The following is a 16,399-nucleotide window of genomic DNA, read 5'->3' as shown; positions in this document are numbered from 1 at the left end:
ATATTATGGTGTTATTTTACAGTGTGGAAACCCTTGTGTTTAATCCTTCAGTTTATCCTTGAGGCTCCTGAAAGTGAGGCATGACTTTCGGCTCAGACAGGACAGTGGGGAGGATGGAACAGCATGTATTACTACTTTTCTTCTTTTGACTTTCTTCTTTTAATTCTTTCGTTTTGGGACTTGGTTGAAGTTTATGGAAACATAAGAGCAAACTATTCTGTAGCTTGTTGAACTGTCATGGGTTTTACTACCTCATTATCTTCAGTAAGTGTTCTGCTACCATGTGGAATTAGCCTGTGTTGTGACATGACATTTAGAGAGAGAGATATTATCACCTTGATAATATTGCTGTTGCTGTGTTTCTTATTGCAGAGCTGATAGATGTGCATATTGTTTAATATTACTTGTGCAGCCATGTGTTGATATTCAGGTTGCGTTAGGGCAATCTGCTAGCAGCGTGCTATCCCGGGACGTGCACAGAAATTTGGAGGGGCCATTGCTCTAATCTGGGAAAAAGGCATCTTGGCATCTCATGTTGAATAGAACTATTAGAATCTGAATGAAGTAACTTATACAGTATACTTTACTTTTCTCTGCTAAAAAACTGAACACTGACTCTAGTGCTGCCAGTTGACCTTTAGACTGTGGCTGCTCTCAATGATTCTGGTTGAGATAACTCATGTTAGGATTTGGCACCAGAGTACGGGCTTGTAAAGTTAGCTGCCAACCGTTACCTTGAAACCATCCAGCAAATAGACAGTCCCTAAGCACTCGACTTGCCGTCTCAACAGCGGACCTAAACAGAGCTGAATTAGCAGAACTTTGATGCATTTCTTTCACATCTACTGCAGTCAGATTCACTGTGTTCACTCAGAAGGAATAACTCCACATGTGATTTAACGTCACAGCTCATTTTACACACAGTTCAACAACCAAACTAAACGCTGGGGGAAGATTACTACGGTTTGTTGGTTTGGAGCGGTATGCACCGGTTTTGAAACAGTAACGTTAATACAGTGTTCTCCTGCAGTGGGAGTCAGAGGCGGGGGGGGCTGATATAAGCTGAAGCTTCTGACCCTACACTTTGGTTACAACCAATGAAATTCTTTCATAAATTCATTGAAGTCATGACTTTAAAGATTGACTCCAGTTTGACAGACGTCCTAAACTACCAGGTAGAAGTTTGTTATTTATTTATTTTTTAGATTGTAGCCTAAGGGCTAATTTCCATCTGTAGTCCATTAGGCAGGTTAAAGTTACAATAGAAAGGACACAAGATATACAATAGTAACATTTGCTATAAAACGGAAAGAAACAAAAAGGAAAACAGGACAGTTCATTAGTACACTCTACTGGGCTAATACGGTACAACATGCAGAGTGGTTAGCTCTGAGCCACACCTTTACCTGGCTCTTAAAGGTGGCCAGAGTGGGACATCCCCTTATCGTTGGGGGTAGTGGGTTCCATAATGCTCTACCTTTAATAGATAGTGCATTATGGCTGAAGGAGGGGAGCTCACAGTCCCTGTTTACAACAGCTCCGGTGATCTGGGTCTGTCTGTATTTAATAAACTCTGGCGCCAAGCCATGTAGTACTTTATAAATTAAACATATTGAGGAAGATTTTCAAAAATTATCAAAACTCAGTAAGTAGTATTTCTCTAAGATCTTGCAATGAGAATAAGAGAAAGTTGTTTTTTTGTGTTTTTAATCTAGAGTTTTGAGTGCCTTTTTGTACAAAAGCTCAGCTGGTTTTAGGATAGTAGAACCAGACATAGACCAGCTGGTTTTAGGATAGTAGAACCCGACATAGACCAGCTGGTTTTAGGATAGTAGAACTAGACATACAGTGCCTTGCGAAAGTATTCGGCCCCCTTGAACGTTTCGACCTTTTGCCACATTTCAGGCCTCAAACATAAAGATATAAAACTGTAATTTTTTTGTGAAGAATCAACAACAAGTGGGTCCCAATTATGAAGTGGAACGAAATTCATTGGCTATTTCAAACTTTTTTAACAAATAAAAAACTGAAAAAGTGGGCGTGCAAAATTATTCAGCCCCTTTACTTTCAGTGCAGCAAACTCTCTCCAGAAGTTCAGTGAGGATCTCTGAATGATCCAATGTTGACCTAAATGACTAATGATGATAAATAGAATCCAGCTGTGTGTAATCAAGTCTCCGTATAAATGCACCTGCTCTGTGATAGTCTCAGAGGTCCGTGTAAAGCGCAGAGAGCATCATGAAGAACAAGGAACACACCAGGCAGGTCCGAGATACTGTTGTGGAGAAGTTTAAAGCCGGATTTGGATACAAAAAGATTTCCCAAGCTTTAAACATCCCAAGGAGCACTGTGCAAGCGATAATATTGAAATGGAAGGAGTATCAGACCACTACAAATCTACGAAGACCCGGCCGTCCCTCTAAACTTTCAGCTCATACAATGAGAAGACTGATCAGAGATGCAGCCAAGAGGCCCATGATCACTCTGGATGAACTGCAGAGATCTACAGCTGAGGTGGGAGACTCTGTCCATAGGACAAAAATCAGTCGTATACTGCACAAATCTGGCCTTTATGGAAGAGTGGCAAGAAGAAAGCCATTTCTTAAAGATATCCATGAAATGTGTCGTTTAAAGTTTGCCAAAAGCCACCTGGGAGACACACCAAACATGTGGAAGAAGGTGCTGCGGTCAGATGAAACCAAAATCGAACTTTTTGGCAACAATGCAAAACGTTATGTTTGGCGTAAAAGCAACACAGCTCATCACCCTGAACACACCATCCCCACTGTCAAACATGGTGGTGGCAGCATCATGGTTTGGGCCTGCTTTTCTTCAGCAGGGACAGGGAAGATGGTTAAAATTGATGGGAAGATGGATGGAGCCAAATACAGGACCGTTCTGGAAGAAAACCTGATGGAGTCTGCAAAAGACCTGAGACTGGGACGGAGATTTGTCTTCCAACAAGACAATGATCCAAAACATAAAGCAAAATCTACAATGGAATGGTTCACAAATAAACATATCCAGGTTTTAGAATGGCCAAGTCAAAGTCCAGACCTGAATCCAATCGAGAATCTGTGGAAAGAACTGAAAACTGCTGTTCACAAACGCTCTCCATCCAACCTCACTGAGCTCGAGCTGTTTTGCAAGGAGGAATGGGCAAAAATGTCAGTCTCGCATGTGCAAAACTGATAGAGACATACCCCGCGCACTTACAGCTGTAATCGCAGCAAAAGGTGGCGCTACAAAGTATTAACTTGAAGGGGCTGAATAATTTTGCACGATGTAAAATTTCAGTTTTTTATTTGTTTAAAAGGTTTGAAATATCCAATAAATTTCGTTCCACTTCATGATTGTGTCCCACTTGTTGTTGATTCTTCACAAAAAATTACAGTTTTATATCTTTATGTTTGAGGCCTGAAATGTGGCAAAAGGTCGAAAAGTTCAAGGGGGCCGAATACTTTCGCAAGGCACTGTAGACCAGCTGGTTTTAGAATAGTAGAACCAGACATAGACCAGCTGGTTTTAGGATAGTAGAACCCGACATAGACCAGCTGGTTTTAGGATAGTAGAACCCGACATAGACCAGCTGGTTTTAGGATGGTAGAACCCGACATAGACCAGCTGGTTTTAGGATAGTAGAACCCGACATAGACCAGCTGGTTTTAGGATAGTAGAACCCGACATAGACCAGCTGGTTTTAGGATAGTAGAACCCGACATAGACCAGCTGGTTTTAGGATAGTAGAACCCGACATAGACCAGCTGGTTTTAGGATGGTAGAACCTGACATAGACCAGCTGGTTTTAGGATAGTAGAACCGGGCCTCGGTCAGGGTCCTGTCGGCCAACGTCAGAGGTCTGGAGCCACAACAGGTCCAGATGCTCTTCAGACCAATGGTAACAGGATCTGGCTGCTTTTTCCAACATTTGGCCCTTTTTTGTGCAACACCCTTCAACATTTTTCTCTTGTGCAGTTTCTGAGCATATATCTAACATTTATGTATCATTTTGGTGGAAATTCAATTTTCATGCGATTTTTGTCACATTTTCATGACAATTTATATTTATATACATGCAGTTTATTGGCCATGTTTTCATGCCACTTTGATGCTTTTGTTGTGCCACAGTTTGGGGTTTGGCCCTTTTCCAAAGTTTCTGTTGCTATTTTCTGTTTTTGAAGCTTTTGTCTCTTGAGATGCTGTCACAAAAACATGTTAATCTGTACACACTGCCACACAAACACTGCTAATCTGCACACACTGCCACACAATGTTAATCTGCACACACTGCCACACAAACACTGCTAATCTGCACACACTGCCACACAAACAATGTTAGTCTGCACACACTGCCACACAAACAATGTTAATCTGCACACACTGCCACACAAACACTGCTAATCTGCACACACTGCCACACAAACAATGTTAATCTGCACACACTGCCACACAAACACTGCTAATCTGCACACACTGCCACACAAACAAATCAACTGTCTGTCTGTCTGCCTGCCTGTCTGCCTGTCTGTCTGTCTGTCTGTCTGTCTGTCTGCCTGTCTGCCTGCCTGTCTGTCTGTCTGTCTGTCTGTCTGCCTGCCTGTCTGTCTGCCTGCCTGCCTGCCTGCCTGCCTGCCTGTCTGCCTGTCTATCTGTCTGTCTGCCTGCCTGCCTGTCTGCCTGCCTGTCTGCCTGTCTGCCTGCCTGCCTGTCTGTCTGCCTGCCTGTCTGTCTGCCTGCCTGCCTGTCTCTCTGTCTGTCTGTCTGTCTGTCTGTCTGTCTGCTTGTCTGTCTGTCTGTCTGCTTGTCTGTCTGTCTGTCTGTCTGTCTGTCTGTCTGCAGACTGAGAAACGAGCAGCAGCGTTGCTGCAGGAAGCGAAGGAGAGCGCCGCTGCCGTCCTGCTCAATAGGGTCCAACTGCAGCTTGCAGCAGTTGCTCACGCCACGGCCAGGCCCGCCCATTGCCCCTTGTTTTCTTTGCCTTCAAAATAAAAGCCCCTTTCTTTTTTGGCGCTGTCCCGGTCCCGGTTTCTGCCACTGTTCTGAAAAAATATGGCTTTTGGTCTCGACCAAGTCAATGTGTCTTCGTTATGTGTATAATAATATTGGAGGGAAGTGGAACACAGCTTGGACGGGGATGCTGTTCGGCTTTTCACAAGTTTAGCTAGTTAGCTAACGCTACGCCGACATTTGCTAACGTTAGCGCAGCAGCAATAGTTAAATACCGGTATTACAACTGCCTTCGGAGCTGCGTCCACGTTGTCAACATAAGACATGTGGCGTTATGACTCCTTTTGTATCATACTTTTATTGAATGAAATATTAAGCTTCGCTCCTATGAAATAGGTGTTTTTGTAACATTACACACAAAGCTAACTGGCTATAGTTAGCCTGTACGTATGCTAGCGGGATTAGCTAACGTTGCGTAGCCCGCCAGCAACTTCGGCAATCGACAGTAGTTTCGGCGAGCTAACCGCAACAGTATGTTGCCCACAATCAACCTCTCCTGCTAAAATCAGTCCATCTGCAGTGATGTTTGAAATGGAGACACATGGATGTGTTAGCTGTCGTTCTTAGCTTGTCGAAACTACTGCCGAAGCTGCTGGCTGGCTATGCAACATTAGCTAATCTCCGCTAACATACGTACAGGCTAACTATAGCCAGTTAGCTTTGTGTGTAACTAACAAAAACTCACCCATCTCGTTTAACGTTTCATTCAATAACATTATGGTTCAAAAGGAGCACTAACGCCACAGGTCTTATGTTGACAACATGGATGCAGATATAGGAAACTCCGAAGGCAGTCGTAATATTTACCTAGCCGTCTAGGCTAACGCTCTTACGCTAACGTTAGCGAAACGTCGGCGTAGCGTTAGCTAGCTGTCTAAACTTGTGAAAAGCTGAACAACATCCCCGTCCAAGTAATACATAAACACCAGGCAAATATGTTGTTACTGGAGCTAGTAGGCTATCATCAAAACGTGAGATATCTGATCAATATGTTTACAACTGTCGGAGTTCACAGGTGGGACTGGCAAGTTAGCCCATAGCTAGCACATAGCTAGCATGATGCCTTGTACTTTCTAGATCTAGATAAGTTTACCGGTACTTATCTGAACTAACGACATGATCACTGTCACTAGATATAAAGAAAACATTGACTTTCACTTGGTGCTATTCACTGACAGTAAAAACACCTCTTCCTCATCCCAGTCAGTCACCATAGTTACAGTACCAGGCTGATACACGTCTCCCCAACATGACGTCATCACCGTATTGTTAAAAGAAAATATTATATATATATATATATATATATATATATAGAGTGCTATATGTACCTATTAATCAACAGTGGTGGTTAACCTGCAACATGGGCTTTATACAGCCATGTTACAACTGCGTCTTGTAAACTAACCCTGAAAGTCGGAAGTTGCGTGCCAGCGGGGGCGTGGCGTGAGCGACTGCTGCAAGCTGCAGTTGGACCCTTCTCGTCCTGCTCGCTGCTGACCACAGGAAGTGATATCATCTCCATCCTGCTGACCACAGGAAGTGATGTCATCTTCTTCAGCGTTGAACTTCTGACCCTGTGATTGGATGTACACAAAATAAAGAAATAAAAAAAAAACATTTTTTCATTTTTTCTTTGGAGTTATTTAACTTCTTTAAAAAAATGTGTGAGTGTGTGTGTGTGTCTGTGTGTGTGCGTGTGTGTGTGAGTGTGTGTGTGTGTGTGTGTGTGGTGAGTGTGTCTGTGTGTGTGTGTGTGTGAGTGTGTGCGCGTGCGTGCGTGTGCGTGTGTGCGTGCGTGTGTGTGTGAGTGTCTGTGTGCGTTTGTGTGTGTCTGTGTGTGTATATATGTGTGCGTACGTGTGTGTCTGTCTGTGTGTGTGTATATATGTGTGTATCTGTGTGTGTGTGTGTGTGTGTGTGTGTGTGTGTGTGTGTGTGTGTGTGTGTGTCTCACCCTATATATCTATGGTCTCACCCCAGCTGACTGTTTATTTAAAGATCAATAAAGTTTTATTGACACCAGGTAGTAGCAGCAGACGTGATGACGCGCACCTGGACGTAATCAGTCCCAGAAGGTAAACAGCAGCAGAGCGGCGAACCATCACGTCATAGTGTGTTGTGTTTCCAGCATCTTTCAGGTATTTAAAAACGTGTTAAGTGACGTCACACATACAGGTGCTTTAATAACCGTTAACATTAAAACAGATTAATGTCCGTATTTACAAGAGAAAACTCCAGTGAAGCTGTCGAAGTCTGGCCGCACCAAACTCCATTCAAAAATCTAGTTAAGTTAAGTGACACGTTTACCTGGCTTGTTAAGCTGAAATCTAGCGGAACATTAAGTAAAAACGTACACTTATCAATACATAGGATCGATACATTTGGGCAGATTTAATGAGGACATTTCCAACAGTAGTGTAAGCTCTTAAAAACATGTTTTGGCGCCATGTAAACGCCACTGAAGGGGAGGAACGTAAATTTACCTGTTTTTTAAATGGAGTTTGGTGAGAGGTCGGACTGTGGGGAACATTGCAGTGTAACAACCTAACGAATGCAGTTGAACAGATAATTTGTGTGTGTGTGTGTGTTTGTGTCTGTGTGTGTGTGTTTCAATTCAATTCAATTCAATTTTATTTATAGTATCAAATCATAACAAAAGTTATCTCGAGACACTTTCCAAAACCCCAACAATTACAGTAATTCCATCAAGAGCAAGCATTAGCAGTGGCTATCGCGACAGTGGCAAGGAAAAACTCCCTTTTAGGAAGAAACCTCGGCAGACCCAGACTCTTGGTAGGCGGTGTCTGACGGGCCGGTTGGGGGGGTGATGAACAGTGGCGATAATAGTCACATTAAAGGTCACAGTGACGTCGAAGGTTATCGTGGAAGTTCATGTCATAGCAGGGCACATCGTGTCATACTGAGTAGTGCAGTCCCCTATACCGGATCCAGACTACTCTGTGCATAGGAACATCACAGCAGGGCGTTGCGGGATGAAACGTGGCGCTGCAGAGCATGGGTGGATGCAGAAGGATGCAGCAGGATGCAGCAGGATGCAGCAGGATGCAGCAGGATGCGGCCGGGATTTGCAGAGAATCACAGAGCATAGCTCTGCGAAGAAGAAACATAAGGACTCCGGGGAGTAAACTCCCCAGAGCTAGATTAGTAACAAGCAATTCTGGGACAGGATGCATACAGAAGTAACAAGTAGAGAAGAGAGAGCAGCTCAGTGTGTCATAGGAAGGAAACAGCAACCCCTGCAGTCTAGAATTGTAATAGCATAACTAACTACGAGGGAGAAGCAGGTGGGCCGGGTTAGGTGGACGCTGCAACTCCTCACCCCTAACTATAAGCTTTGTCAAAGAGGAGGGTTTTCACTCTTGAATGTGGCGACGGTGTCTGCCCCTCGAACCCAGACTGGGAGCTGGTTCCACAGAAGCGGAGCCTGATAGCTGAAGGCCCTGGCCCCCAGTCTACTTCCAGAGACTCTAGGAACCACGAGTAGCCCCGCATTCCGGGAGCGCAGTGCCCTAGTGGGACAATAAGGTACTAAGAGCTCTTCTAGGTATGATGGTGCTTGACCATTTAGAGCTTTGTAAGTCAGGAGGAGGATTTTAAATTCGATCCTAGACTTCACAGGAAGCCAATGCAGAGAAGCTAATACAGGAGAAATATGATCTCTTCTCTTAGTTCTCGTCAGAACACGTGCTGCAGCATTCTGGATCAGCTGGAGAGTCTTAAGGGACTTATTTGGGCAACCTGATAATAAGGAATTGCAGTAATCTAGTCTAGAAGTAACGAATGCATGGACTCGTTTTTCAGCATCATTTTGAGACAGGATATTCTTGAGGTTTGTTTTAAATGTGCGTTGAAGGATATATCCTGATCAAAAATAACTCCCAAATTTCTGACCGCAGTGCTGGAGGCCAGGGCAATACCATCCAGAGTAGCTATATCTTTCGAAAACGAAGTTCGGCAGTGCGTTGGTCCTATCACAATAACTTCCGTTTTGTCTGAGTTTAACATCAGGAAGTTGTGGGTCATCCAGGATTTTATATCCTCAACACACGTTTGAAGTCTTGCTAACTGACCACTTTCATCTGGCTTAATTGACAGATATAATTGGGTATCGTCTGCGTAGCAGTGATAATTAATTGAGTGTTTCCTAATAATATGTCCTAGAGGAAGCATATATAAGGAAAATAGAATTGGTCCAAGCACTGAGCCTTGAGGAACGCCATGGCTGACTTTGGCGTGCTTGGAGGGTTTATCGTTAATGTTAACAAATTGGGATCGCTCAGAGAAATAAGACTTAAACCATTTTAGTGCAGTTCCTTTAATTCCGACTAAGTGTTCTAATCTCTGTAACAGGATTGTATGATCAATAGTGTCAAAAGCAGCACTAAGATCTAGTAAAACAAGAATGGAGACAAGTCCTTTGTCTGCAGCAGTTAAAAGGTCGTTAGTAATTTTCACCAGTGCCGTCTCTGTGCTATGATTCTTTCTAAATCCTGATTGAAAATCATCAAATAAACTGTTGCTATGTAGAAAATCACATAACTGATTAGCAACCACCTTCTCAAGGATCTTGGATAGAAAGGGAAGGTTAGATATAGGTCTATAGTTTGCTAAGACCTCAGGATCCAGGGTCGGTTTTTTCAGAAGAGGTTTTATCACAGCTATTTTAAATGACTGCGGTACATAACCTGTTAATAGAGACATATTGATCATATCTAGTAATGAAGTGGTAACCACGGGTAACGCTTCTTTGAGTAGCCTCGTTGGGATGGGGTCTAAGAGACAGGTAGATGGCTTAGCTGAGGATATCTTTAACATTAATTGTTGAAGGTCTATAGGATAAAAGCAGTTTAAGTATATGTCCGGATTAGTCGTTCGTTCTAGCGGTCCTGTATTTAAAGATGAACTGTTAGAAGTTGAGGGCAAAAGGTGATTAATTTTATCTCTAATTGTTATAATTTTATCATTGAAGAAGCTCATGAAGTCATCACTACTCAGAGCTAGAGGAATAGATGGCTCAGTAGAGCTATGACTGTCTGTCAGCCTGGCTACAGTGCTGAAAAGAAACCTTGGGTTGTTCTTGTTTTCTTCTATTAGTGAAGAGTAATAGTCTGATCTGGCTTTTCTTAAGGCCTTCCTATAGGTTTTGAGACTTTCTTGCCAATCCAGACGGGATTCTTCCACTTTGGTGGAGCCACTTACCCTCGAGGTTTGCGAGACTTGTTTCAATCTGCGAAGTTTGTTCGTTATACCAAGGAGCTTTTTTCCTTCGCTTCATCGTCTTCTTTTTGAGGAAGGCGACAGAGTCCAAGGTCGTCCGTAGGCAAGTCGCAGCGCCGTCCACAAATGCATCAACCCGAGAGGGACTGAGGTTAACATAGAGGTCCTCTGTTATTCTAAGGCACGACATAGAGTCAAATGCTGTTGTAATATCTTCCTTAAATTTAGCTATAGCACTGTCAGATAGGCATCTAGTGTAGAAGCCATTATCTAGTTTAGTATGGTCAGGTAGCAAGAATTCAAAAGTAATTAAAAAATGATCTGATAATACCAAATTCTGCGGAAATATTCTTAAGTCCTCAATTTCAATACCATATGCCAGCACAAGGTCGAGGGTGTGGTTAAAACAGTGCATCGCCTTGTGCACAGTCTGACTGAAACCGATTGAATCCAGTAATGAGTTGAAAGCAGTACTAAGGCTATCATTGTCAACGTCCACATGGATATTAAAATCACCTACAATAAGTACTTTGTCTGATTTAAGGACTACACTTGATAAAAATTCTGAGAATTCAGATAAAAATTCAGAATACGGACCTGGAGCTCGGTAGACAACAACAAATATAATTGGCTGTTCTGATTTCCGTGTTGGATGTTGAAGATTAAGAACAAGGCTTTCAAAAGAGTTATAATTCAGTTTGGGTTTAGGGTTAATTAACAGGCTTGAATCAAATATGGCTGCAACTCCCCCTCCTCGGCCTGAGCCTCTAGGAATTTGAGTATTAATATGACTGGTAGGAGTCGCTTCATTTAGACTAACATATTCTTCATGGCCCAGCCACGTTTCAGTAAGACAGAATAGATCAATTTGATTATCAGATATCAATTCATTTACTAGTACTGCTTTCGAAGACAGAGATCGGATATTTAGTAATCCACATCTAATTTTCGTCTCCTTTTCTATCATTGCAGTGGTAGTTTTAATTCCAATTAGGTTGTTAAGTATTGCCCCTCTATTCACCACTTTGTGTGGTCTGTTGTTGATTATAATTGGAATAGTACTAGTACTACATGTTACTGGAATAGTACTAGTACTACATGTTACTGGAATAATACCAGTACTACATGTTATCCTGCAGAAAACATTTTCAGATTCATCCACTTGTATAGTGCTATCAGGATCAATGCCTGGGGGACATGAATCTGTGATATTTTCAACATAATGTCAATACTTGCCTTTCAGTGTGGTCGTTTGTCAGTGTGTGTGTGTGTGTGTGTGTGTGTGTGTGTGTGTGTGTGTGTGTGTGTGTGTGTGTGTGTGTGTGTGTGTGTGTGTGTGTGTGTGTGTAAATGTGTAAATGTGTTTGTGTCCTGTGTGTGTGTGTGTATAATATAGCAGATTTTAACCAGAGTTTGGTCCTGCAGGTCACAGATGATCCAGCAGAGGGCAGTGTACCGCCTTCTGTCTGCTGCTGCTGCCTTCAAGTCCGTCAGGAAACATCACATCCATGTTTCACTCAGGTGAGTTTTATTTTGAAAGTCATGAGTTAAAAACATTGACTTCCTGTCCCCAGAAACGTGAGGACAACCATCTCCTGTCCCAAAAAATCAGTCGAAGAAGAGAGTGTTTCCAGTTTGTCACCATTTATTGATTTAAATCAGACAAGTTATTAAAGACTCTTTTATTTTGAAGGTCTGTAGTTAGAGACGCTGTTTCCTGTCAAACAGCTGATACCCACAGATACCATGGTTACCATGGTTCCATGAAACATGACTTTAAGGATATTAAATCTTTTAATAATATAAACATATAAAGCTGTTAAAGTTTCCACCATGAAGAGAGCTGTCAGCATTCTCCAAATCAACCTGTCTGTCTGTCTGCCTGCCTGTCTGTATGTCTCTCTCTGCCTGTCTGTCTGTCTTTCTGCCTGTCTGTCTGTATGTCTCTCTCTCTGTCTGTCTGTCTGTTTGCCTGTCTCTCTGCCTGTCTGTCTGTCTCTCTCTCTGTCTGTCTGCCTGCTTGCCTGCCTGTCTGTCTCTCTGCCTGTCTGTCTGTTTTGACCCTGTTATCCGACATCTTGAACTAGATGAGATTAGTTGTAACATTGTGTGATTCTGATTGGCTGTTAGCGAAGCTGCTGTAGTTGCTGTTGTTGTTGTTGTTGTGGTGGTGTATCAGTGGACGCACCACCACGTCACAGCGGCCGCGGCCAGCAGACCAATCACAGAGCTTGCTGCTGACAAGAAGGGGCGGAGTTACACAGGTCGGAGTTGCAGCACTTGAAGGTAAAACTGGAAACCTGAAAACAACAGAACTGTAGTTAGAACCAATGGGAACAACAGCTGGGACTAGAACCAATGGGAACAACAGGACTGTAGTTAGAACCCATGGGAACAACAGAACTGTAGTTAGAACCAATGGGAACAACAGAACTGTAGTTAGAACCAATGGGAACAACACCTGGGACCAGAACCAATGGGAACAACAGAACTGTAGTTAGAACCAATGGGAACAACAGGACTGTAGTTAGAACCAATGGGAACAACAGAACTGTAGTTAGAACCAATGGGAACAACAGAACTGTAGTTAGAACCAATGGGAACAACAGGACTGTAGTTAGAACCAATGGGAACAACAGGACTGCTGTTAGAACCAATGGGAACAACAGAACTGTAGTTAGAACCAATGGGAACAACAGAACTGTAGTTAGAACCAATGGGAACAACAGCTGGGACCTGAACCAACCAGCCTAGCGTCTGGGACTAGAACCAACTAGGGTTGGGCGATGTCCCCTAAATTGGTAGTTGACGATGTTTACAGTAAAACATCATGATGGACGATGATATTGTCGTCGGGGGGGGTAGCTCAGGGGCGGGGGGGGGGTAAGTCATATCTCTTACTATGGGCCAACAGTTAACATAGAAACGATTAGAGATACATTTAAATGCCCTCTGTAAATGGTGCCCTGCTGGTAGGTTTTACAAGGTGACCTACTTTCACTTAACTACGGAGCAGCAAAGTCCATCAGATGTCTGATCTGCGTAACGACAGTACAGTGGGACGTTCTCCTTCAACAGAGCGACAGTAATATCCTAACATACCATCATTACTGAGTTTAAACTACATTCTCGGTTATGTTTGCACTGAATAAAGCATTCAATGAACAAAAACATAACTCTTGCAGCGCACATGAACAGATGCGCAATATTAGCTCACACATAAAATAGCCCCCTGGTGAATTAGCCTGTTGCTAACGTACGTTCATAAATCCCGCATAACATCGTCCCGTACCTACAGGACCTCAGACTGACTTATTGATGCACACAGACAGTAGTGTCGGCAAACTTAGTCCAGTGAGGGGAGAAAGGAAAGTGTGATAGCGCTCCACGCTAACGCTTCTTTCTCTCTCACTCGAGACCGCGGTGTCCAACGTTACTAGAAGGTAGAGCGAGCTACAGCTGACAGGGAGAGAGAGAGAATGTATCTCTACAGCCAATCAGCAGTCAGCTCAAAGCCATGTTCTTCTTCACAAATAGGTTGCAGTTAAAGGGGGAAAAAGTAGCTTCCACTTAAGGAGCCCTATGTCCTGTCTTTGTGTCTTTGCAAGTTTAAGACCAACGCACCGGTCAATTTCCTGTCCAGCGCCCGCGACTAGATTAGTGTGTTTGACGGGGCATCACGATGGTGGCTCTCCATCGTGGCCATCAGCCATCACGATGGACGATGATATCGTTCATCGGCACAACCCTATTCCAGGATAAACATTCCTCTCGCTGTGTGTCTCCATTCTCAAACTCTGTTCTCTTCAGGAAAACAACAACAACAACCTTCAAACTGGCAAACTACACGCTGAAAATATCAAGGTGTTCATGATTAACTGGTCAGACTGATATCAGGATAAGGTACTGAAACATGGGACACAGGCAGACCAGACAGAGCCCTAAAACTCCTAACAGTCGTTTAAAGCCTTGAACACACCAGATAAAGTGTGTAATTCAGAAGCTCAGTAAGAAGTATCAAAGCAGTGATGAATTAAGAAATGTTAAGTGTTGTCATTGACGGTGAATTAGTTGTGATTTAAGCCGCTGAAAATAAAGTCAACAACCCAACAGTGTAATTCATAAACTCAGGAGAAATGAATCTGTAAAATAACAAAAGAAGTTCTAGCAGATCATTACCTGGACTTTGTCCCGTAATAAAAAACAGAAATGTTTGTGCGTAGCTACAGTAAGAATACAGAACATGGTCTGTTATTTAAAACTCTCTCACACGAAGCTGCTCTTACAAAACTCTTCTTTATTTAACTTATAACTTTATTTGAGGGTTTTTTTACGCTTGTTTAATCCTCCTGTTGTCCTCAGGTCAAATTTGACCCATTTCCAAAAAGTTTCTGTATCTGAAATTTGAATTTCTTTTAATCAAATTGTCCAAAAACATAACTTGTATGGTTCCGTACAAACCATTTCTCTTAAAATAAATGTAAAATCGGTTCACTACTCACATTGAATTTGGGTGTTTTTATTAAATGTTATAGCATTTCAAAAAAAAATGATCAGAGAACATTGGAAAACAATGGGAGAAAAGTGACAAAAACATCACTAATCCAAGTCCTGGTTAATAATTTAGGATAATGGTGTTGTGAATATCTCACTGTGTTAGTTGTTGGAGCACAGATAAAGATCCCATAATGCAATTCTAAATAAACCGTAAATACAACTGTGAATCACGTTCTATTGATGATTTCTGCTACATAATTACAGCCATACAACTGTTAATACACAGATATTTTTGGGGAAAATTAAGAAACACACGTATTGTTATTGACGATGAATTATTTGTGATTTAAGCCGCTGAAAATAAACTCAAAAACCCATCACTGTAGCTCATAACCTCCCAATAAAACTCCCAAAATAAAAGCAGAAACTGCAGTTTTTCTCACCCAGAGTCAAGAGGAAGAAGACCCTAGAGTCCATGTTGATCAGCGGCTGGATGTCAGAGACGTTGGATTAAACTTCAGGTTATTAAACATGAACTTGTTGCTGTGGTCCCACGTCTGAGCTGCTGCAGGGAAGGATCTATTTTACCAGTTAGCGTGCATCATAAACCTCTCAATATCAAATCATAAAACAACTCAGAAGCTCAAAGTTCCTCTTCAACTCAGCAACAAATCACACAATTTAGCACCTCACTAAAACTTAGTTATCTGGAGATTATATTCATAACATAATACGAAACATTTTGAGTTGAGTTTTCACAGCAACATGTATCAATAAAGTTGAACTTGTTGATTTATTGCACGTGTAAAAACTCAAGGCCCCCCCCAAACCGAAAAGACAGAAAACTGTTTTCAAACTCCAAATGACGCGACTCTCAGAGCAGAATTTGGCAGATATACCGACTGAGAAACTCCCACAGAAACAGAGAATATTTTAATATTCAGACAATGAAACAGTTTGTAATCATTGGAAACTCTGTGATAGCTAAGGAACTGTTTGCTGACTTTCTAGGGGTTTTTGTTGAACGCAGTACGACACAAGTCGAAAAGAGCTACAAAAAAGCAACAAAGCCATCGCATACCGAAACACACACACACACACACACACAGACACAGAGAGACACACATGTACACACACACACACACACACACACACACACACACACACACACACACATACACATACACATACATACATACACAACACACAAAAGTCGGAAAAAGGAACAAAAATGACCAAAAAGTTGGCCAAAAGGTCTGGCCCTTGATGTTATTGTCTTCTCCAGTTTGGCCCTAAATGAAAATGAGTTGACACCCTGATTTAATGGAAAGGAATTCACACAATGGAAATTCCTCCGACTTGTAAATCTGAAGCTTGTGTGTGTGTGTGTATGTGTGTGTGTGTGTGTGTGTGCGTGTGTGTGTGTGTGCGTGCGTGTGTGTGTGTGTAGTAACATAGAAAGGACTTTTTGTTTTAGGCTTCAAACCCTTTTTCTTCTACAGAACCAATGAGAACAGAGAGAGAGATGATGTTTTTCGTGGAGTTTGTCTCCCTCTGGTGTATGGAGGATATATTTATTCGTAATTTAAAGTCCAAAGAGAAAAGGAAGCGAAATCAAATTAATAATATTATTATTTTACTATGCTACTAGGAACGT

The 16,399-nt window shown here is 42.3% G+C and overlaps 2 protein-coding genes across 4 annotated transcripts in view; one reads left to right on the top strand and one right to left on the bottom strand.

The window, feature by feature from the left end:
• Positions 1-7,034: 7,034 nt before the first annotated feature.
• Positions 7,035-16,399, top strand: part of dytn (dystrotelin) — a 109,318-nt gene continuing 99,953 nt past the window's right edge. For all 3 annotated transcript variants that reach the window (XM_039793679.1, XM_039793677.1, XM_039793678.1), the window contains exons 1-2: positions 7,035-7,145; positions 11,671-11,766. The gene's annotated coding sequence lies outside the window, so the exon portion shown is untranslated. The remainder of the gene's footprint in view (positions 7,146-11,670; positions 11,767-16,399) is intronic.
• The window catches only part of LOC120554011 (CD59 glycoprotein-like), a 92,018-nt gene continuing 87,486 nt past the window's right edge, over positions 11,868-16,399 (bottom strand). The window contains 2 exon segments of the mRNA XM_039792559.1: positions 11,868-12,488; positions 12,491-12,545. Coding sequence (XP_039648493.1) covers positions 12,421-12,488; positions 12,491-12,545 — 123 coding nt within the window. The 3' untranslated portion in view covers positions 11,868-12,420.

This window comes from Perca fluviatilis, chromosome 24 (assembly GCF_010015445.1).
Source record: "Perca fluviatilis chromosome 24, GENO_Pfluv_1.0, whole genome shotgun sequence".
Classification (NCBI taxonomy): Eukaryota; Metazoa; Chordata; class Actinopteri; order Perciformes; family Percidae; genus Perca; species Perca fluviatilis.
Note: the sequence above shows the minus strand (reverse complement) of the source record. Positions and strands in the feature narration are given on the sequence as shown.